The 22,885-nt window shown below is 37.8% G+C and overlaps 2 protein-coding genes across 5 annotated transcripts in view; one reads left to right on the forward strand and one right to left on the reverse strand.

Annotated features, from left to right (window-relative positions):
- Positions 1–21,980, reverse strand: part of LOC143040648 (vesicle transport protein SEC20-like) — a 35,285-nt gene extending 13,305 nt beyond the window's left edge. For both annotated transcript variants that reach the window (XM_076212002.1, XM_076211911.1), the window contains exon 1: positions 21,765–21,980. In XM_076212002.1, the coding sequence (XP_076068117.1) occupies positions 21,765–21,848 (84 nt within the window). In that variant the 5' untranslated portion in view covers positions 21,849–21,980. The remainder of the gene's footprint in view (positions 1–21,764) is intronic.
- The window catches only part of LOC143040362 (uncharacterized), a 47,175-nt gene continuing 46,182 nt past the window's right edge, over positions 21,893–22,885 (forward strand). Inside the window, exons 1-2 of one of the 3 annotated variants that reach the window (XM_076211482.1) lie at positions 21,893–22,032; positions 22,558–22,775. In XM_076211482.1, the coding sequence (XP_076067597.1) occupies positions 22,630–22,775 (146 nt within the window). In that variant the 5' untranslated portion in view covers positions 21,893–22,032; positions 22,558–22,629. Of the gene's footprint in view, positions 22,033–22,476; positions 22,776–22,885 lie in introns of those variants that run through there. The other 2 variants (XM_076211394.1, XM_076211543.1) reach the window with 2 other exon arrangements.

Raw genomic sequence — 22,885 nt, forward strand, 5'->3', positions numbered from 1 at the left:
TGATGGTATATCCCCATCCCCAAAATTAGAAAGGCTTAAATAATATTCCTAGGGTCTTGTATATGAAACTGAGGTATATAGTAGGTTAATGTTTATCTATATTCCATAGGCTACCAGTACTTGTACCTAGCCTAACTCCATAATATCATAATATTAGTTGCTCAAACATCATATTTTCATTTGTATTAGTACTATTTCTATTATCATAATTATTACTGGTGAGGAACAGTGTGGGGTTAGGACAGGTAGGGGTTGTGTAGATCAGATTTTTGTGGTAAGACAGATATGTAAGAAAGCTATAGGAAAAGGTAAGGATGTTTTTTGGGCTTTTATGGATCTGGAAAAGGCTTACGACAGGGTAAACAGGAAGGCACTGTGGGAGGTTTTGCAAATATATGGGATACTAAGAAAGCTGTTAAGAGCAGTCAAGAGTTTTTACAAGAGTAGTAGAGCTTATGTTAGGATTAGAAATGGAGAGAGTGAGTGGTTTGAGGTAAAGGTGGGACTTCATCAGGGATGTGTTATGTCGCCCTGGCTATTCAATTTATACATGGATGGGGTGGTGTGAGAGGTGAATGCAAGGGTGGTGGGTTGGGAATTGGAGATGGTTAAAGAAAATGGAGAAAAGTGGGCGATAAGCCAGCTGTTGTTTACTGATGACACTGCACTTGTAGCAGGATCAGAGGAGGGAGTGAGGAAGTTAGTGACAGAGTTTGGGAAGGTGTGTGAAAGATGGAAGTTGAAGATAAATGTGGGTAAAAGTAAGGTGATGAGATGTACAAGGGGAGAGAGTGGCAGCAGGCTGAAGTGAGTATTAAGGGAGAGAGACTGGAGGAAGTGGATAGGTTTAGATACTTGGGTGCAAATGTGGCAGGAAAGGGAGGAGTGGGGGTGGAGGTAGAATGTAGATTGAGCAAGTAAATGCCTTGGGGGATTAAAAAGTGTAATGAGAAATAGACATTTGGGAATGGATGCTAAGAGGAGATTATATGAAGGAGTGATTGTGCTGACAGCACTGTATGGGGCAGAAACATGGAACATAAGAGAGGAAGAGAGGAGTTTGAATATGTTTGAGATGAAATGCCTGAGAAGTATGATAGGGGTTACTAGGCTGGATCGAGTGAGAAATGAGGAGGTGAGGAGGAGAACAGGGGTGGAAAGGGAGTTGGGAGATAGGGTTGACAAAAGAGTATTAGGATGGTTTGGAGACATGGAAAGAACGAATGAAGAAAGATTAGTAAAAGAGGTGTGGAAGGCAGAGGTGGAAGGAGTGAACATGAGGGGGCATCCTAGGATGAGGTGGATGGATGGGGTAAAAGGAGCATTAGGAAAGAGGGGAATGTCTGTTGAGGAAGGACAGAAGAGGACAGAAGATAGGGGTGAAGGGAGAAGGATTGTGTATGGATGATGCTGTGATGCATGAGGGGGAGTGGGTGGGGGTGGGGGTTTTGAAGTATGTATGAGAAATAAATTGACAGCCCAAAGGGATTTCTCCCCGTCTTCTCCTTTTCTGCTTGAGGGGAGGTAGAAGGGGGGTCGCTGAATTGATGAAGCGGCCTTGCTGTGGATGTGCTGTGTCTTGCGACACAGATGCCAAAAAACGCTTGAAGTTGAACCTAGGTGTTCCTATTAACAGTGAGGTGGAAAGCAAAACTTCAAAATCTGAAACACAATCTGAGAAACATCAACAAACATTAATGAATTGACAATTTGTAAATACATGGTGTTCACTTATAACTTAATTACATGAAAATTACCAAGATAAACAACCTTTATATGGCTGTTTATTATACCCTAGAGATGTGCTTTTATTTTTTTATTAAAATAAATGTAATTAATTAGATTAGGAGATTAAGTGTGAAAAATATGTACAGTTGACGGACAATGTATAAATGTGGTGCTCACTTGTGTGTTAATCATATGAAAAGTACTAACATAAACAAACTTATTTTTTACTGATTCTAATAGCCAAAGACTATGCCTTCATTTCTCTCTCTCTCTCTCTTTTCTATACCGTACCCCAGGGGTCAAATTTTGACCTAAAATATTTGCTAAAGTGGGATTTTTTATTTTTCAACCTAGAGTTCTAAAACTCTGATATTTGGATTCCTTGTCTTTTTCTGATTCTAAATATATATACATTTATATAACTATGACTTTTATTACCCTAGTTATTGGTCACCAAATGTTAGTGACCTCTCATATGACCTCAAAATATCTGAAGTCATATCTCCTGAACAGTTGTTCAGATTGACCTTAAAATTTCATAAATAAACCAAATTTCAGCAAAATTGGAGAGATGGCACTTGTTGATTTTACAGAGAATGCCCCATATGTGAAAAAGTTTTAGCAAAAGGTAAGGATGTTTCTTGAGCTTTTAAGGATTTGGAAAAGGTTTATGACAGGGTAGATAGAGAGGTAGCGTGGGAAGTTTTCCAGATATATGGGATTTGAGGGAAAATGTTAAGGGCAGTGAAGAATTTTTACAAAAATAGTAGAGCCTGTGTTAGAATTGGAAAGGGAAAGAGTGAGTGGTTTGAGGGTGGGGTTGCATCAAGGATGTGTCCTGTAACCATGGCTGTTCAATGTGTGGGAGGTAAATGAGAGGGTAATAGGCAGGAGACTGGAAATAGTAAAAGAAAATGGAGAAAAGTGGGAGGTGAGCCAGTTGTTGTTTGCTGATGACACTGTGCTTGTCACAGGGTCAGAGGGGGAATAAGGGAAGTTTGGGAGGGTATGCGATGGGAGAAAGGTGAAGATAAATGTGGGTAAAAGTAAGGTGATGAGATTAAGGAAGAGGATGGCAGCGAGTTGGAATAAGTCTTAAAGGAAAGAGGCTAGAGGAAGTGGATAGCTTTAGATATTTGTCGTCACAAGTTGCAGGAAAGGGAGGAGTGAAGGTGGAAGTACATTGCAGGCTGAGAGAAGCAAGTAAATGCCTTGAGGGATTAAAAAATTATGAAAAAATAGGCATTTGGGAATGGATGTAAAGAGGAGGCTACATGAAGGGGTAATTGTGCCAACATCACTGTATGGGGCAGAGACATGGAATTTAAGAAAGGCAGAGAGGAAAAGTTTAAACATGTTTGAGATGATATGTCTCAGAAGTAAGGTAAGGTTTACAAGGTTGGATAGAGTGAGAAGCAAGGTGAGGAGGAGAGCTAGGGTGTAAAAGAAGAGGGCAGATAGGGTTGATGAAAGACTATTGGGATGGTTTGGACATATGGAAAGAATGAGTGAGAAATGATTAGTAAAAGATGTGGAAGGCAGAGGTAGAGGGAGTGAACTTGAGGGGACAACCAAGGAGGAGATGGATGAATGGGAGGAAAGGGGTGTTGAGCAAGAGGGGAAAGTCTGTGGAACAAAAAAGGGAGAAGGCAGGAGATAAAAGTGAGTGGAGAATGGCTATGTATAGGTGACACTGTGATGCATGGAAGGGTGCAGGTCGGGGGGTTAGAGAGTGGTTATACGTGAATGATATTTTGATGCAGCCCAAAGAGAGTTCTCCCAATCTTCTCTCTCTCTCTCTCTCTCTCTCTCTCTTTTGACATGAGGTGACTGAGAGTGGGGTGTTGCTGATTAGGTGAAGTGGCCTTCCTGTTTATGTGCTATGTCTTGCTGCATTGCTCCTAACCCAGGAGAGTGGGCTGGATACAGGGATGACATATCATCCATGTGGAGCTAAGCTAAGATGAGAGGGAGGAAAGGGTGGTGGATGGGAGTGGAATGGATAGGAATGGAATGGGTGGGAGTGGTTACTTGCCTTTTGACTTGGCTACCTCCCTTGTAAGGTGGAAAAATCCCTTGGTGCATATATATATATATATATATATATATATATATTATATATATATATATATATATATACACATACCATCTGGGGTATTGGCTGCATGTTATTGTGGCAAAGTAGCATGCAGTTGATACTTTAAGGTCTATATGGGGCACCCCTACAGACAAGAGCCACACATCATTTTGCCTGTGATAGAGGAAAACTCTGTTCATAGAGAAATGTGACACTTTTATACTATGACTGTCCCTCCATTATGCTGTCCCCCAACCCCTTGTTACTGTCCTGTACCATTTCTCTGAATATTAATTTCCTTTTTTGCCTACCCTGTGGTGGGGGGAAGAGAATGCTACCACCAAGTCTTCCCACTTGAGTCGCAAAAGGCAACAAAAAACGGGACTGAGAATGGGATTAGGAGTCCCGCTACCTGTAGCCCCAAAAGGGGACATTCCTAAAAAAAAAAAAAAAAAAAAAAGTAAAGGCATAAGAGGGTCTGGGAGTTTTCCAACCAGTACCCTAAGGTTTGGGCCTTTTAATGTGCATGGATGTGGTACAGATGAGAGTAAAAGGGAAGAGATAAGCAGTATGTTTGTGAGAAGAAAGATGGATGTGCTGGCTTTGAGTGAAACTAAAATGAAAGGAAAGGGCAATTGTGAGTTTGGGAGTGTAGCTAGGAGGTACTCAGGAGTGAAGAGGGGATGAGGGAGAGAAGGGGTGGCTATACTAGTAAGTGAAGAGATAAGTAAGCGGGTAGTGGAGTGGAAGGAGGTGTCATCAAGGTTGATGTGGATGAAGGTGAAGCTGGGAAAGGATATGTGGGTTTTTGTAAGTGCGTATAGGCCTGGTAGTGAGAAGAGCGTAGAGGAAAGGGAGGCTTTTTGGGTAGATATAAATGAGTGCATAGAGGGATTAGGGAGAAATGTCAATGTAGTTGTATTGGAAGACCTTAATGCTAGGGTAGGAAATGAACCAATAGATGGAGTGGTTGGGAAGTATGGAGTTCCAGGTAAAAATCATAGTGGAGAATTGATGGTGGAGATGTGTCTTGAGAGTTGATGATAGCAAATACAGTGTTTAGGAAGAAAGTCAAGCATAAGTACACATGCAAGAGGGTGGTGGATGGAAGGGTGGCAGATAGAGCATTAATGGACTATACAGTGGTGACCAGGAGTATGGTACGAAGAGTTAAGGATGTACATGTTCTAAGGGGAGAGAGTGGGGGAATATCAGATCATTTTCTGGTGGAAGGTAAGTTGAGAGTGGAGAATAGATGGAGAAACAGGAAAAGGGCAGAAGGTAGCGAGGTACTTAGAGTGAACTGCGTAAATGAGAAAAAACGGAGAATGAGTATAAGAAGCTGAAAGAGGAGTGGGAGGAAGTGAAGGATAGAGTAGAACTAGGAGTGGAAGAGGAATGGGGATGGTTCAAGGAGGGAGCCATAAGGTGTGCAAAGATGGTGTGTGGAACATGGAGGGCAGGAGGAAATAGAAGGAAGGGTAGTGAGTGGTGGGATGAGGAAGCAAAGAAAGGTGTAGAAGAGAAGAAGCAGGCATTCATAGATTGGCTACAAATTAGGACAAGGGAATCGTATGAGAGGTACAAAGTAAAGAGAAGGGAAGTTAAGCATAAGATAAAGGAAGCAAAGAGGAGAGCAGATGTGAAATGGGGTAAAAGTATGACTGAAAATTTTGAAAGTAATAAAAAGATGTTTTGAAAGGAAATTAAAATAGAAAGAGGAGGTGAATCAAGTAGAGAAGAAAAGGTAAAAGGTGCAGATGGATAGATAATAATGGAAGAGAAGGCAGTGAGAGGAAGGTGGGCAGAGTGTTTTAGGGAGTTCCTAAATGTGAAGGAGGATAGGGAGGGAAAAGTATTTGCAGTGGGAAGTGCTAGGAAAATGACAGTGATGAGTGAGGAAAATGGAGGAAAAATAGGGAAAGATGAAGTGAAAGCAGCTGTTAAGATGATGAGAGCAGGTAAGGCACCTGGGTTGGATGGATGCCATGCAGAATGTCTGAAGAAAGGAGGTACAGTTATGGTGAACTAGCTGGTGAGGTTACTTAATGTTTGTTTAAGAGAGGGTAGAGTGCCGGAGGACTGGAGGAGTGCCTGTATCATTCTGCTTTACAAGGGAAAGGGGGACAAGTGTGAGTGTAGTAGTTTCAGAGGGAACAGCTTGTTGAGTGCAGTTGGGAAGGCTTATGGGAGGGTCTTGATTGAGAGGATTAGGAGAGGAACAGAGGGAGTGACTGGCAAGGAGCAATGTGGATTTAGGACAGGTAGAGGTTGCATAGATCAGATTTTTGTGGTAAGACAGATATGTGAGAAAGCTATAGGAAAAGGTAAGGATGTTTTTTGGGCTTTTATGGATCTGGAAAAGGCTTACAACAGAGTAGACAGAAAGGCACTGTGGGAGGTACTGCAGATATAAGGGGATAGGAGGAAAGCTGTTAGGAGCAGTCAAGAGTTTTTACAAGAGTAGTAGAGCTTGTGTTAGGATTAGAAATGGAGAGAATGAATGGTTTGAGGCAAAGGTGGGACTTCATCAGGGATGTGTTATATCGCCCTGGCTGTTTAATCTTTACATGGATGGGGTAGTGCAAGAGGTAAATGCAAGGGTAGTGGGTCAGGGGTTGGAGATGATTACAGAAAATGGAGAAAAGTGGGAGGTGAGCCAGTTGTTGTTTGCGGATGACACTCCGCTTGTAGCAGGATCAGAGGAGGGATTGAGGAAGTTAGTGACAGAGTTTGAGAAGGTGTGTGAAAGAAGGAAACTGAGGATAAATGTGGGCAAAAGTAAGGTCATGAGATGTACAAGGGGAGAGAGTGACAGCAGGCTGGAAGTGAGCATTAAGGGTGAAAAACTGGAGGAAGTGGATAGTTTTAGATATTTGGACGCGAATGTGGCAGGAAAGGGAGGAGTGGGGGTGGAGGTAGAATGTAGATTGAGAGAAGCAAGTAATGCCTTGGTGGATTAAAAAGTGTAATGAGAAATAGACATCTGGGAATGGATGCTAAGAGGAGGTTATATGAAGGAGTGATTGTGCCAACAGCACTGTACGGGGCAGAAACATGGAACATAAGAGAGGAAGAGAGAAGGAGTTTGAATGTGTTTGAGATGAAATGTTTGAGAAGTATGATAGGGGTTACTAGGCTAGAGTGAGAAATGAGGAGGTGAGGAGGAGAACAGGGGTGGAAAGGGAGCTGGGAGATAGGGTTGATGAAAGAGTATTGGGATGGTTTGGACACATGGAAAGAATGAGTGAAGAAAGATTAGTAAAAGAAGTGTGGAAGGCAGAGGTGGAAGGAGTGAACATGAGGGGGCATCCTAGGATGAGATGGATGGATGGGGTGAAAGGGGCATTACAAAAGAGAGGAATGTCTGTGAAGGAAGGATGGGAGAGGACAGAAGATAGGGGTGAATGGAGAAGGGTTGTGTATAGATGATGCTGTGATGCATGAGGGGGAGTGGGTGGGGGATGGGGGGTGAGGAAGTATGAGAAAAATTTGACACAGCCCGAAGGGATTTCTCCCCGTCTTCTCCTTTTCTGCATGGGGGGACAGAGAGGGGGGTTGCCGAATTTATGAAGCAGCCTTTCTGTGGATGTGCATTGTCTTGCAACACTGCTTCTGACCCAGGGCAGTGAACAGGATGCAAGGATGACCCATCATCCAGGAGGTGCCAAGATAAGTGGGAGGGTGGAGGGGAGTGGAATATATAGCAAATGTAATGGGTGGAAGTGGTTTCTATGCCTTTTTCTTTTTGGACTACCGCCCCAGTAGGGGGAAAAAGCCTTTGGTATATATGTATATGTGTATATATGTATATGTATGTGTATATATATAATATATGTATATGTATATATATATGTAAATGTATACAGATGCTCCTCTACTTACGTTCATTCGTTTTACGTTTTTTCGATTTTACGTTTGAACTGACTGTAAAAAAAAATTGTAAAAAAAAAAAATTGAGTGAATTTTTTAGTTTAGCGCGCTCTCCGTAGTTCAAACGATACTTACGCATGACGCTGCGTCCATTGTTTACATTGCACAAACGACAGACTGAAAGTGCCTTGCCTCATCCTCCTCCTCCCCCACCATTTTAATTGATTTGAAATTAATGTTATTATTTTACAATGTTATGTGTATAATTAATTATTTAGAGGTGTTTTATAAGATACGGTAATAGAATTTACGGATGTATAGTACAGTAACAACTTACGTTCATTTTCAACTTACGTTCGGCCGTTCGGAACGTAACTAAAACGTAAGTTGAGGAGCGTCTGCATATACATATAGAATTAAATTTGACCGCTGCTTGTGCAAGAATAAGCTTCTTGTTAAAGGATTCAACCTTTCTAATAGTGCTTCTTTGTTCTTCATTAAGTCGGAATAAAAGATTGCCGAAGTTCATATTGTATATCATACAACGTTTCGCCCTTCTTAGAGCATTTTCAAGTACATCTAAAAGGTAATAGAAACCATTTATATAACAACAGGTGAACTGGGAAAGCTTATACAAAATAGTGAAGAAAGATCAAAGATTTTATGTGGGAATTATGTTTGTGGCGCTCAGTGGGGTGCTGGGAGGGCCAGTTGTCCACCCAGTGAAGCTAGAGCCACGGAGGTCGTACCTCCCTGTACATTTATGGATGGAGCCTTCTCTCGAATATGGATGGCCTCCAGGATCTCCAGACGATAAAAGTTGTGTGCGGAGTCAATGATCTTTGTATTTTCCACCAGGATCTTTCTAGTCAGGGAGGAGTTGTGTTTTTCCGAAAAATGTTACTTTGGGTGCACCAGCTTGTAGATGGCACGTTAATCTTCTGGAGAGAGAGGTCGTCGTCATTCCTATGTAAGACACAGGACAAAGCTTACAGTCTTCGTGCGGGCAGATGAACTCATAGATGACATTACTTCTCCGTAGTGGGTTGAGGTTACAGGTCGGGTTATTTCGCAGGATGAGGTTTGACGTTATAAAATTCTTATAATAAACCCGAAGCTCCAGCTTTTCTCCAGGGTCGGATGGTTGTACACCGCGTTCAACAATTTCCCTGAGGATTCTTTTGTCCGTTTGGTAAGCCATACTCATGAAAGATCTGTAATTGCGAATAATTGAGGGGCATTTCTCGGGAGGGATGGTGTCATGCTTTAGGTAGTTCTCCATTTTTCGTTGGATGACTTCTTGTACGTCCTTATTGGGGAATCCATTGTTAACAAGGACTTGCTGCAAGCGTTGAAACTCTTGGTGTAAAAGAGGCCATGTGGAGCAGTGCGTGAATGCCCTGTTCACATATGAACGTATGACGCTTTTCTTTTTAGATGTACAGACGCTCCTCAACTTACGTTTTAGTTACGTTCCGAACGGCCGAACGTAAGTTGTCACTGTACTATACATCCGTAAATTCTATTACCGTATCTTATAAAACACCCCTAAATCATTAATTATACACATAACATTGAAAAATAATAACATTAATTTCAAATAAATTAAATTCAAATAACATAAATTGAGATGGTGGAGGAGGAGGGGAGGAGGAGGAGGAGGCAAGGCAAGTTCAGTCTGTCGTTTGTGCCATGTAAACAATGGACGCAGCATTATGCGTAAGTATTGTTTGAACTACGGAGAGTGCGCTAAACTAAAAAATTCACTAAAAAAAATTACTATTTTTTTTACAGTCAGTTCAAACGTAAAATAAAAAAAACGTAAAACGAATTAACATAAGTAGAGGAGCGTCTGTACTTGAAAATGCTCTATGAAGGGCAAAACGTCGTATAATATACAATATGAACTTTGGCAATCTTTTATTCCGACTTAATGAAGAACAAAGAAGCACTATTAGAAAGGTTGAATCCTTTAACAAGAAGCTTTTTCTTGCACAAGCAGCGGTCAAATTTAATTCTATATATATCAAGGAAGATCTGCTACCTACCTTAAAATATATATATATATATATATATATATATATATATATATATATATATATACATACATATATGCAGAAACCTCACTTCACCATTAGGTATTTATTCAACAAAACCATAGAACTTATAACAAAATGTAATGTATGAAAGACCTTACTGTCATTTTTTTTTATAATTTCTCCTATGGTTTTGCTTTATATACATATGTGTATACTTAATAGAATAAAATTAGGGTGGTACTACCGGTGAGTAATGCTGACTGTGATCATCAGCACCAGCAACACTACCATCTATTACTACAAACTGAAAATGCCTCTGGTGATCTTGTTTGCTTTGCAAGTGGAAAGTAAAAATTTACCGCTCTTTAAAATAATTAGATCAAACTGGCAGTGACTAACAAGATAACACAAGTCTTAATTCTAAATAAACAACAGGAAGAATATGCTTCTCTAACACAAATAAAGTAAAATACACTCTGCACGAGTGACAAGTGCTAACAATATACAGGTAAACGTCGACTTACGATGGCATTAGGTTTCGATAGAGCCATCGTAAGACGATCTCATCGTAAGTCGATCCCCACTCTGTTCCGTGGTCACTGTACCTAGCCTACCTGTATATTAACCACCAGAGATACTGAATATAGCCTATTAAACATGTACAGTAGTTTATTTAATTATTTTTATCCTTTTTACCATATTCAAACACTATAATATGTATTTTCAGTACGGAACTTAAATCTCGCGGGCAGCAGCCAATGCCAGCCGTACGACGTGACGTAATAATACTCGCATCATAAAATATAGTCACCGCTTATATTGATCGTTCTCTCTTTCACCCGCGAATGTAAAAACACAGGGGCGACTACAATAAATATAATCAAGACGCCGATATGGCATCGTCGCGAATCCACTTGCTCCTCATGACGCATACGTGTGCGGCACCGTATGGAAGGGGTTAAATTATCATGTCGTCGTCATCGTAAAGTCGAACAATCGTAAGTCGCGGCCATCGTAAGTCGACGTTTACCTGTACTGTATTTAAATAAGGTGAGGAGGGGGAATACCGACCAAGGGGGAACACTGACCAAATGCTCTAGTAGGATAACTATTTCAAATTGTGTGCCGCCACTCACCACCAACATAGCACCCATCCTCAGTGAACACCACATGAGCACCAGGTTTCCACTATCATGACGTCTATGTTTACCAAGTAAGAAAATTGATGTTTTGGATGTCTGTTGTTACTTTTCAGTTCTCATATAGTGTCTCACATTAGTGAATATGGCATGATTGTTTCGAGTTAAGTTTTATTACAATATCTAGCCATATTGACATGTTATCGAGTGAAATAAAGTGCGTCCTTTCAAAGTGGCTGCCATGGCATTGTGAAAAAAAAGGGCCCAGGGGAACATCAACCGCCAACATGTGGGGAACACCGATGCATGAAATTTTGAATATTTTTAAATACTTGGAAAAACATAACAAGTGACTGATTATGTATATTAGCATGAAAATAAATGGTGGTGGTGAACTAGCACATTTAAATGAAGTGGAAGTGTGTTTTTTTTGTGTATGTGTGTGTGTGTGTATATTTACCTAGTTGTATTTTACGGGAAGGGGGAGCTATGCTCGTGGTGTCCCATCTTCATATCTCATTTCATCTAAACTATTTTTAAATTCATGTATTGTTTTTGCACACACTACTTTCTCATATAACTTGTTCCAACTGTCTATTACTCTGTGAGGAAAGCTGTTCTTTTTCAGATCTCTTCGATAGCTGTCTTTCTTGATTTTCTTTCCGTGTCCTCTTGTATTTCTATCATCCCATTTTATCAGATTTTCTCTATCAATAATTTCTATGCCTTTCATGATTCTGTAAATAGCTATCATATCTCCTCTCTCTCTTCTTTGCTCTAGTGTCTGTAGATCAAGTTTTGCTAGTCTCTCTTCATAAGATAGTTTTGAGAGTGTTGGTGCAAATTTTGTAATTGCTCTTTGTATTCTCTCAAGTTTTTTTATACATTTTTTTGTACTTGGTGACCACATCGTTGCTGCATATTCCAATCTTGGTCTTATCAGAGTGATTAGTATTTTCTTCACCATTTCTTCCTCCAGGTATGTAAATGCAACTTTGATTGTTCTTATTAAATTATAAGTTTCACCAAAAATCTTATTTATTTGTTTCTCAGGTGACATATTATTCATAACAATGACTCCCAGGTCCTTCTCATTTTCTACTTTTTTTTTTACTTTTTTCTCCCAATTTATATGATCCTGTTACTCTGTTTTTGCTTTTTCCAAATTCCATTATACTACACCTTTTAGTATTGAACTCCATCTCCCACTTCTTACTCCATTCCCAGACTTTATTTAGATCACTCTGTAGTGATTCACAATCTTCTTCCTTGTTCACTTTTTTTAATAGTTTTGCATCATCTGCAAAGAAGCTCATATAACTTTCAATTTCTTCATCCATATCATTAATACATATATAGCAAACATTATTGGGGCCAGAACTGTTCCTTGTGGAACATCACTTATTACTTCATCTCAATTTGAGTGTTTGTCTCTTATCACTACTCTCATTTTTCTTTCTTGCAAAAAGTCTTCCATCCATTTAAGCAGTTTGCCCTGTATTCCTCCTTCAGTTAATTTCTTAAGCAACTTCTTATGTGGTACTTTGTCAAAAGCTTTTTTTAGGTCTAGAAATGCACAATCAGCCCATCCATCTCTTTCTTGTATTATATCTATTAGCCTTGAATAGAAACATATTAAATTGGTGACGCATGATCGTCCTTGTCTGAATCCAAATTGCCTTGGATTTAGCACGTTTTTTTTTCTAAATATTTTACCCATCTACTTTTGACAATTCTTTCACAAATTTTTGCTATTGTACTTGTTAGAGAGACTGGTCTATAGTTGGTAGGGTCTTCTTTATTTCCCCCTTTATATATAGGTACTATATTTGCTTTTTTCCAATCTTTTGGAACTTTTCCTTCTTTCAAGGAACTGTTTATTATGCTATGTATTTTGTCTGCCAGTTCATTCCTGCATTCTTTCAAAATCCAGTTTGCTATTTCATCTGGTCCATGCGATTTTCTGACATCAAGATTACTCAAGTGTTTCATTATTTCATTCTTTGTTACTTCTATTTCTTTCATAGGGGGGACTTTCTCTTTCCATTTGATCTCTTCAGGTTGTATGTTCTCCCTTGTAAACACTGATTTTAAATGCTTGTTCATAATTTCCGCCATTTCTATTTCCTCTGTGTATTCAACTCCTTCTTGTCTTAATTTCTCCAAATCTTGTTTGTTTTTCAGTTTGTTGTTTACAAATTTCTAAATTAATTTTGGTTGATCTTTACATTTTTCTATGACATCTTTTTCATATTTTCTCTTTTCCTCTCTGCACATTTGTACATATTCATTTCTATAACAAGTATATATTTTCCATTTTTCAGGCATTTGTCTTTCCTCCATTTGGTCCAAGCTTTATCTCTTTTGTCTTTTAACTCTCTACAACTTTTGCTGTACCAGCACTTTGTATATTCCCTTTCTTGTTTTTGTCTTGGGACATACTTTTCCATTCCTTTTTTGTAAACCTTTGTCAAAATATTCCATTTCTCTTCCACTGTTGTTTCTTCTTTGTATATTTCTTCCCAGTTTTCTTTTTGAAAGAATTCTCTTATTTTATAAAAGTTTGTTTTTTCATACATCATTCTTCCTTTTCTATATTGTTTATTTCTTTTCATGTATTTTTCCTCATTTAGTTCCAGTTCAATCAATATGTGGTCACTTTTACTTATTGGTGTTTTATATTCAATCTTTTCCACTATTCTAGGTTCAGATGTGATTATTAGGTCTAGTCTCAATGGTTCTTCTTCATTTTTATACCTAGTGTTCTCCTGTATCCACTGTGTCATTGTATGGTCAATAATCATCTCGAGTAGAACATTTCCCCATGAGCCGTCTCCACCCTTTACTGTCATCTCTTCCCAGCACATTTCTTTGCAATTACAGTCGCCCATCATAACTATTCTTCCTCCATCTTCCATTATCTTATTTAATGTTATCTTTGTGTCTTCTAACATACTTTTATGTTCACTCTCTTCCCATGAGGCTGTTTTTGGAGGCACATAATTTATCATGAACTTTCTGCTCTTCTTATCTCTGTCTTCCACTTCGATCATAATCATCTCTACTGTATTCTTTCCATATGTGACACACCTCACGTTTATATCCTTCTTAGTCAGGAACATAACTCCACCCCCTTGTTTTGTCTCTCTGTTTCTAATCCAATAATTATATGCATCATGTCCTACACTGTTGGGTGGTAGTGGACCTTTTAATTTTGTTTCTACAATTCCCATTATGTCCGGTTCTTTTTCCTTCAGATAATCATTCAGCTCATTCAGTCCTGTTATTAATCCATCTATATTTGTGTAAGACACTTTTAGTTTTCTGCCACTTCCACTGTATTCTCTGTTTCCCTTTTGTTTTTCTCTTGTATGTCGTATTTCCTTATTTTCATATTCACTACTCTCCAATAGAATTTCTCTTTTTCTGACTCTGTTCTGTTCTCGTTTTTTTCCTTAGCTTCATGTCTTTTCTTTTTTTCCTCCTCTCTTTCCTCTTTATTCATTTCTCTTTTTATCCATACCTTTTTATATTGTTCACTTGTTGCTAGTTTCCTTGTTTTTGCTAAGATATGCTCTGCCTTCATTTGTGACCTAAATTTAATCTTAATTGGTCTGGACTTATCTGTACTACACTTCCCAAGTCTATACATCTCTTCAATTTGTTTCATGATTTCAGGTTCATCTTCCTGAACTAATTCTAGAAAACTGCTTACTTTTTCTTTTTCCTCATTCATTCTTGTGGTTCTATTTAGGTTATATTTCTCTTCCATTCCTAATATAATTATACATTTATTTTTATCTGCTAAGTCCCTTACTATATTCTCCTTCTGTCTCATCACTTTAATAACTGAGTCTTCAGTTTGTTCTTTCATTTGCTGTTTAATTATGTCAGTAAATGCAACTCTACCGTTTTCTTGGATCTTTTTCCAACCCTGTGCTTCCTTTGCTATGGCCTCTTTATTATCTTTATTATTCCTCTTTAATTCCTCATTCTCCTCTTTTACTTCTTTTAACTGCCTTTTTAAATCTTCTATTTCTTTAGTTAAGTTTTTGTTCACCTCATGTTCTTCCAGTTTTTCAACTCTTTGCACAATCTTTGCTACGTTACCGAACCTCTTCTCCCAATGTTCGGTCATTTGTTCAAGTTTTTCTTCTAGTCTTGCCAATCGGGGGAGGTTGGTATCCTCCCCCCCCTCATTAAATCCCTGGAAATTATTTTCTTCACCTTCCATTGTGTTGCTCTTATCTATATTTCTAATCTTAATACTTTTACTGATATTTTCGATTTCCCCAGTGTCGTCAGCTGATCTTTTGTTTACATTTTTTCTGCTGTCAAGGGGAGCCCGTTCGTCTCCCTCCTCATTTTCTTCCATTTCCCTTAGTAATCCCTCCTCATTTTCTTCCATTTCCCTTAGTAATCCCTCCCCTTCTCCCCTTTCATTACCTTTTTACTACACCACAAGATTCCCCCTTCCCTACAAATACAATAAAGGTACTTCCTGGTAGTTGAGATCCACAAATAATGCATTTTTTTTTTCCAGAGTTCCAATCCACGCTGTGAATCCGACAAAAGTGTGTGTATTTACCTAGTTGTATTTTATGGGAAGGGGAGCTATGCTCGTGGTGTCCCGTCTTCATATCTCATTTTATCTAAACTATTTTTAAATTCATGTATTGTTTTTGCACACACCACTTTCTCATCTAACTTGTTCCAACTGTCTATTACTCTGTGAGGAAAGCTGTTCTTTTTCACATCTCTTCTATAGCTGTCTTTTTTTATTTTCTTTCCGTGTCCTCTTGTATTTCTATCATCCCATTTTATCAGATTTTCTCTCTATCAGTAATTTCTATGCCTTTCATGATTCTGTAAATAGCTATCAAATCTCCTCTCTCTCTTCTTTGCTCTAGTGTCTGTAGATCAAGTTTTGCTAGTCTCTCTTCATATGATAGTTTTGAGTGTTGGTGCCAATTTTGTAATTGCTCTTTGTATTCTTTCAAGTTTTTTTGTACATTTTTTTGTACTTGGTGACCATATCGTTGCTGCATATTCCAATCTTGGTCTTATCAGGGTGATTAGAATTTTCTTCACCATTTCTTCATTCAGGTATGTAAATGCAACTTTGATTGTTCTTATTAAATTATAAGTTTCTCCAAAAATCTTATTTATATGTTTCTCAGGTGACATATTATTCATAACAATGACTCCCAGGTACTTCTCATTTTCTACTTTTTTTATTCCTTCTTCTCCCAATTTATATGATCCTGTTATTGTTTTTGCTTTTTCCAAATTCCATTATACTACACTTTTTTGTATTGAACTCCATCTCCCACTTCCTACTCCATTCCTGTACTTTATTTAGATCACTCTGTAGTGATTCACAATCTTCTTCCGTGTTCACTTTTTTCAGTAGTTTTGCATCATCTGCAAAGAAGCTCATATAGCTTTCAATTCCTTCATCCATATCATTAATATATATAGCAAACATTATTGGGGCCAGAACTGTTCCTTGCGGAACACCGCTTATTACTTCATCCCATTTTGAATGTTTGTCTCTTATCACTACTCTCATTTTTCTTTCTTGCAAAAAGTCTTCCATCCATTTAAGCAGTTTGCCCTGTATTCCTCCTTCAGTTTCTAATTTCTTAAGCAACTTCTTATGTGGTACTTTGTCAAAAGCTTTTTTTAGGTCTAGAAATGCACAATCAGCCCATCCATCTCTTTCTTGTATTATATCTATTAGCCTTGAATAGAAACATATTAAATTGGTGACGCATGATCGTCCTTGTCTGAATCCAAATTGCCTTGGATTTAGCACATTTTTTTTCTAATATTTTACCCATCTACTTTTGACAATTCTTTCACAAATTTTTGCTATTGTACTTGTTAGAGAGACTGGTCTATAGTTGGTAGGGTCTTCTTTATTTCCCCCTTTATATATAGGTACTATATTTGCTTTTTTCCAATCATCTGGAACTTTTCCTTCTTTCAAGGAACTGTTTATTATGCTATGTATTTTGTCTGCCAGTTCATTCCTGCATTCTTTCAGTATCCAGTTTGCTATTTCATCTGGTCCATGCGATTTTCTGACATCAAGATTACTCAAGTGTTTCAATATTTCATTCTTTGTTACTTCTATTTCTTTCATGTGAGGGACTTTCTCTTTCCATTCGATCTCTTCAGGTTGTATGTTCTCCCTTGTAAACACTGATTTAAAATGTTTGTTCATAATTTCCGCCATTTCAATTTACCTCTGTGTATTCAACTCCTCCTTGTCTTAATTTCTCCAAGTCTTGTTTGTTTTTCAGTTTGTTGTTTACAAATCTGTAAAATAGTTTTGGTTGATCTTTACACTTTTCTATGACATCTTTTTCATATTTTCTCTTTTCCTCTCTGCACGTTTGTACATATTCATTTCTATAACAAGTATATATTTTCCATTTTTCAGGCCTTCTGTCTTTTTTCCATCTGGTCCAAGCTTTGTCTCTTTTGTCTTTTAACTCCCTACAACTTTTGTTGTACCAGCATTTTACATATTCTTTTTCTTGTTTTTGTCTTGGGACATACTTTTCCACTCCTTTTTTGTATTCTCTGTTTCCCTTTTGTTTTTCTCTAGTATGTCGTATTTCCTTATTTTCATATTCACTACTCTCCAATAGAATTTCTCTTTTTCTGACTCTGTTCTGTTCTCGTTTTTTTCCTTAGCTTCATGTCTTTTCTTTTTTTCCTCCTCTCTTTCCTCTTTATTCATTTCCCTATTTATCCATACATTTTTATATTGTTCACTTGTTGCTAGTTTCCCTGTTTTGGATAAGATACTCTCTGCCGTCGTTTGTGACCTGAATTTAATCTTAATTGGTCTGGTCTTATCTGTACTATACTTTCCGAGCCTGAACTTCTCTTCGATTTGTTTCATTATTTCTGGTTCATCTTCCTGGACTAACTGTAGTAAACTGCTTACTTTTTCATTTTCCTCTTTGATTCTTATGGTTTTATCTGGGTTATGTTTCTCTTCCATTCCTAATATAATTATACATTTCTTTTTATCTGCCAAGTCTCTTACAATATTCTCCTTCTGTCTCATCACTTTGATAACTGGTGTATTCAGTTTGTTCTTTCATTTGCTGTTTAATTATATCAGTAAATGCAACTTTACTATTTTCCTGTATCTTCCTCCACCCCTGTGCCTCTTTTGCTATTGTTTCTTTATTGTCTTTATTGTTCCTTTTTAATTCTTCATTCTCCTCTTTTACTTCTCTTAACTGTCTTTTTAGTTCTTCTATTTCATCAGTTAGTTTTTGTTCGCCTTCTCTAGTTCTTCCTATTTTTCAACCCTCTCTGCAATTTTTTACATTTTACCGAACCTAATCTCCCAATGTTCAGTCATTTGTTCAAGTTTTTCCTCCAGTTTTGCCAGCCGGGGGAGGTTGGTATCCGCCGCCCCCTCATTAAATCCTTGGAAATTATTATCCTCACCTTCCATTGAACTGCTCTTATCTATGTTTCTAATCTTTACATTTTTGTTAGTCCCATCATCGAAATCCAAATCATCGGTTCGGCGTTTGTTTACAAGCCATCTGGCCTCTTGGACCAAGTCCTCCCCTTCCTCATTTCCTTCCATTTCCCTCAGTAATCCCTCCCCTTCTCCTTTTTCCTCACTTTCCCACTACACCACGAGCAATTTCCCCCCCACCCTGTAAATACAATAGGTACTTCCTTTGCTTAGGGATCCACGAAAATTTCACTTTTTCTTCAGAACGTCCTCTACGCCGTCCGTTCGATGAAGTGTGTGTGTGTGTGTAAAGCATCTGCCAAGCCAGGACAGTGTAAGGGTGTCCTGGTAACCACCAAGGGTGCCACCAAGAGGCAGGCTGACCTGGTTAAGGTATACCCCCCCTGTGATTGCCTTTAACATGCACTTCTGAGCCTGTAATAGCCTACAGACTAAGGTATTTCTTTGTATATAGTTTTATGTCTTGAATTTCCTCTATTTGTATGTAATTAGGTAGTTGCTCAAATATACTTAAAAGGGTCTTAACTTTCCTCTCTGGTTCAGATAGTTAATAAAATTTATTTTGTTTAAGATATATTTATAGTATGATTTTTGCCTGCCAGAGTTAAGTTTGTTCTGTCAAATGAGCATTAAAATTTTGTGTGCTTATCTTTCATCACTTAATAATGATGGGGGGTGCCTAGGGTTATATGTTGATTTCTGGCAAAAAAAAGAATAAATAAATAAATAAATAAAAGTGTTTTTTGTTTTATGAGCTTCAAAAATAAGGGCTGATGTTCCCCCACTCCCTGGTTGGTGTTCCCCTACAGTACAAGAACACCAACAGAGGTCCCAAAAATTTTGAAGTGCAAAATATGACACTTATTATCTGAGTTACGATTTATGAGTATACCATAGGTGGGCCATGTTATGTAGTTTGTTTTGGCCAGTGTGCACTTTCTCAGGTACAACATGGAATTTTTATGCAGAGTTTTCTACTAATAAGTCAGTGTTCCCCCACCTCACCCTAATTTCAAAACAAAGCATGAAATAATAATGCCCAAATTACAAGGGAGTAAGTATGGGGCACCAAGAGCAGCAATCTCTGCCTTGCAAGATACACATATGGGTAAATTTTTAAAGCACACGCCTACACGAAATAGCAATAGAAAATTTAATATTAATTTTGTAAATTATAATACATCACCATTTTATATATTTTTCTTGGCAGAAATCAATAACAGAAAAAGTTTCTAAAAGTGACTGCTTGAAAAGCCATCTTTGTTTTGGCAGATGCTGAGGTTGAAAAAATTAAAGTATGATAAATTCATCTATTCTAACCATTTAGTAATGCGGTACCTATAATTCTAGAGGTCATCAGGGTTGTCGTTGTTGTCTTTAACCTCCGAATCTATCAAAACAAATATGACGTCTTAAGGAGTCACTATGACTTCATTAGTTTGTCTATCGCATTTAGCAACATATTCTGCTTTTGATTTTCACCAAGAAATGTATTATAATTTAGAAAATATTTAATGACAATTTTTTACAAGTGCACACCTATGTGATATAGCGGGAAATTCAAAATGTCTTCCTGTTCTAGAAATTTAGATGCAGTTCTTTATAAATGACCTATTTGATGATATACAGTCCAGTGGGAAGTTATTTACTGAAGACGTAAAAATTTACAGGAGAGCGAACAGCCATGATGATAAAACAGTTCTTCAAGAAGACCTTTGCCACTTGCAGGAGTGAGAAATGGCTCCTAACATTTAATATGGAGAAATGTAAAGTGATGCATGTCGGGAAAAATAATGCTAACTATAATTATTACATAGATGGGTTCCCGCTGCAGTCAACAACAGAAGAAAAAGACTTGGGGGGTATATGTGACACCTGACACATCACCTGCTATACACATATCTAAGGCTGCTGCCAAGGCCAACTCTATGTTAGGAAGGATCAAGAGAACATTTACTTGTATGGATAAAGAAATATTCCTAGCACTATACACAACATTGGTAAGACCCCTTATGGAGTATGCTGTACGGTCCCTGTATAAGAAAAAAGATATTAACATTTTGGAAAAAGTCCAAAGAAGAGCCACTAAACTTGTTCCTCAACTAAGAGAAATACCCTACAGTGAAAGACTGGATGCCTTGGGACTAACCACCCTACAGGCAAGAAGAATATGCGGGGATATGATTGAAGTTTACAAGATGCTCAATGGAGACGAGGATATTGACTGCAGTCAATTCCTCCAAATTGAACTGAGAGAAAGGTATGAGACCAGAGGGCACCAGTGGAAATTAAAGAAAACAAGGTTCAGAACAACCAAGAGAAGTAACTTTTTTGACTCCAGAGTAGTAAACAAATGGAACAGTCTACCGGAAAATGTAGTTAATAGTTCAAGTATCAACATGTTAAAGAATAGATATGACCGGTATACTGTAGATATTCAGAGAAGAGGCTATTCACAAGAGCTCTAGCTCCCTTGCCTCTTTGACATCACTAGGGTAAGCATCACTACGGTAAGCATCACCAATTTAAATGTAAATTTAGATAGTGGCAATTTAGTTTTCACTCGGAGTGGAAATTTAAAGGGAAAAAGCAATATATGAAGTTTTTATTGTGATATGAGTTTTTCAGCTTTTTATTTTGTAAATTATAATGTATCATCGTAATATGCAATTTTCATGGCGGAAATAAAAAACAAAAAAGTTGCTAAAACAGATTTCGTAAGTAACAAAGTCGTGCCAGACGAATGGTACGCCATATTTGTTATAATAGATGCCGACATCGAAGAAATGAAGGGATGATAAATTTGTCTAACCTAACCTGTGTTTAATAAATCGGTATCTGCAATTTATACGTCATCCAGATCTTCCTCGTTGTCGTCGTCATGAGAGACATTAGCGGGCTGTTCAATCACTCTCTCAGATTGTGGGGTATATAGGGTTCTTGCAGCTTGAAGGAATGCATGGCTTTCAGCTCCATAGCATTCCTTCAAGAATATGTACCTCGCAAGGTACTGCCAGAAGTACTGAGGCCGTACACCTTGTAACTGACATTCCAACTAGACTGGGCAGACGACAAACACTTGACAGAGAAGATGGCGTCCCGATCCAATGCTAGCGACTTCGTTCGTTAGTATATTTGCTTGTAGCAAGGTATTTTTTATTTTTATTTCCGCCAAGAAAATCGCATATTACATTCATGTATTCTAATTTACAAAATTAATATTTAATTTTCTATTGCTATAATATTGCATCAGGTGCAAAAGTTAACAAATATCTTCAATTCCTTCAACCTCCGCTTTTATCAAGACAAAGATGGCATTTCAAGCAGCCGATGGGCCGAGCTGACCAGCAAGCGTTCTAATTATTATACGAGAGGTTTGTAACTTTGTTACTCACTTGAACTAGACTCTTCAAAGTCACGTCGTATTTGACGATATCTTGTTTTACAACACTAATGTAAACTTGGTCGTCCTGAGGCATTGTGCGTCGTTTCAAGAAACTGACGTAGGACAACAGATAAAGTTATCGGACAAGCTTACACTGTCTAGAACGAATGTTGCTTGGAAATCAGTGTTGGCTCACAGCTGCCTGTTGTGTATTTTGTGTTCTGACGTTGCAAAGCTGTTTTTATGCTGCATGAGGTGGCGATGAAAATAACTGATAAGTGAGTAATATTATATTTGTAACAAGATAAACTTCTTAATGAATATAGTTCTTGTGACAGTTTATATTTTCGTACATATGACAGGCAGCATTCATATGAATCAAACAAAATTATGATTTCATACCTTATTTCATATATACTTACGACGCCCTCATCGTATCAACATCATTCCAATTATTTTCATCATTTGGAGCGTGTCTACATAATTTACAGTTTAAAAATTGGCATACTCAAAAATTTCATATGTAAAATGTAGTTTATTTTTTATGGTATAACCTGAATTTAGTTCATACAAATAGAGAAAATTATTTAAACTATACGACAGTTTACTTTAAAAATCGATATACTTTATATGATTTTATTATAAGGTTATAATATAATGTAAATGGTGACTACAAATCATAATCTGAAAAATTTAAATCTCATTAATTTTTGTGATATTTTCCAGTAGCCATTGATGGTATAAAAATCCAATGTCTATTATTTAGATTTAGTGCATAATTATAATAACAATTTCGTTTGAAGACCAGCAGTGAAAAGTGAATGTGGAATAAAGTAAAATTGACTGATAGCAGTGATACTTGAAAGCTGAAAAGTATGAGTGCCCCAAAGTTATCTTTCTCATTCGCTAAGAAGATTGAAAAGAAGTCTCTTCAACCATCTGCAATCAGAAATGATCTACCTGAAGCTCCCAAAAATATCGCCGAAGTTATAGAATCCATAGATGAAAACGTCATACGAACGTAAGTACAGTCTAATAGTTATACTTTAAAGAGAGCTAAAGTTACGTTACTAAGAGTGCTTTGGTAGGGATTGGAGGGTTCTGGGGGGCAAAGCCCCCACTTAGGTTAGG

Source organism: Oratosquilla oratoria, chromosome 1 (assembly GCF_046742065.1).
Source record: "Oratosquilla oratoria isolate Oo_2021 chromosome 1, ASM4674206v1, whole genome shotgun sequence".
Lineage (NCBI taxonomy): Eukaryota > Metazoa > Arthropoda > Malacostraca > Stomatopoda > Squillidae > Oratosquilla > Oratosquilla oratoria.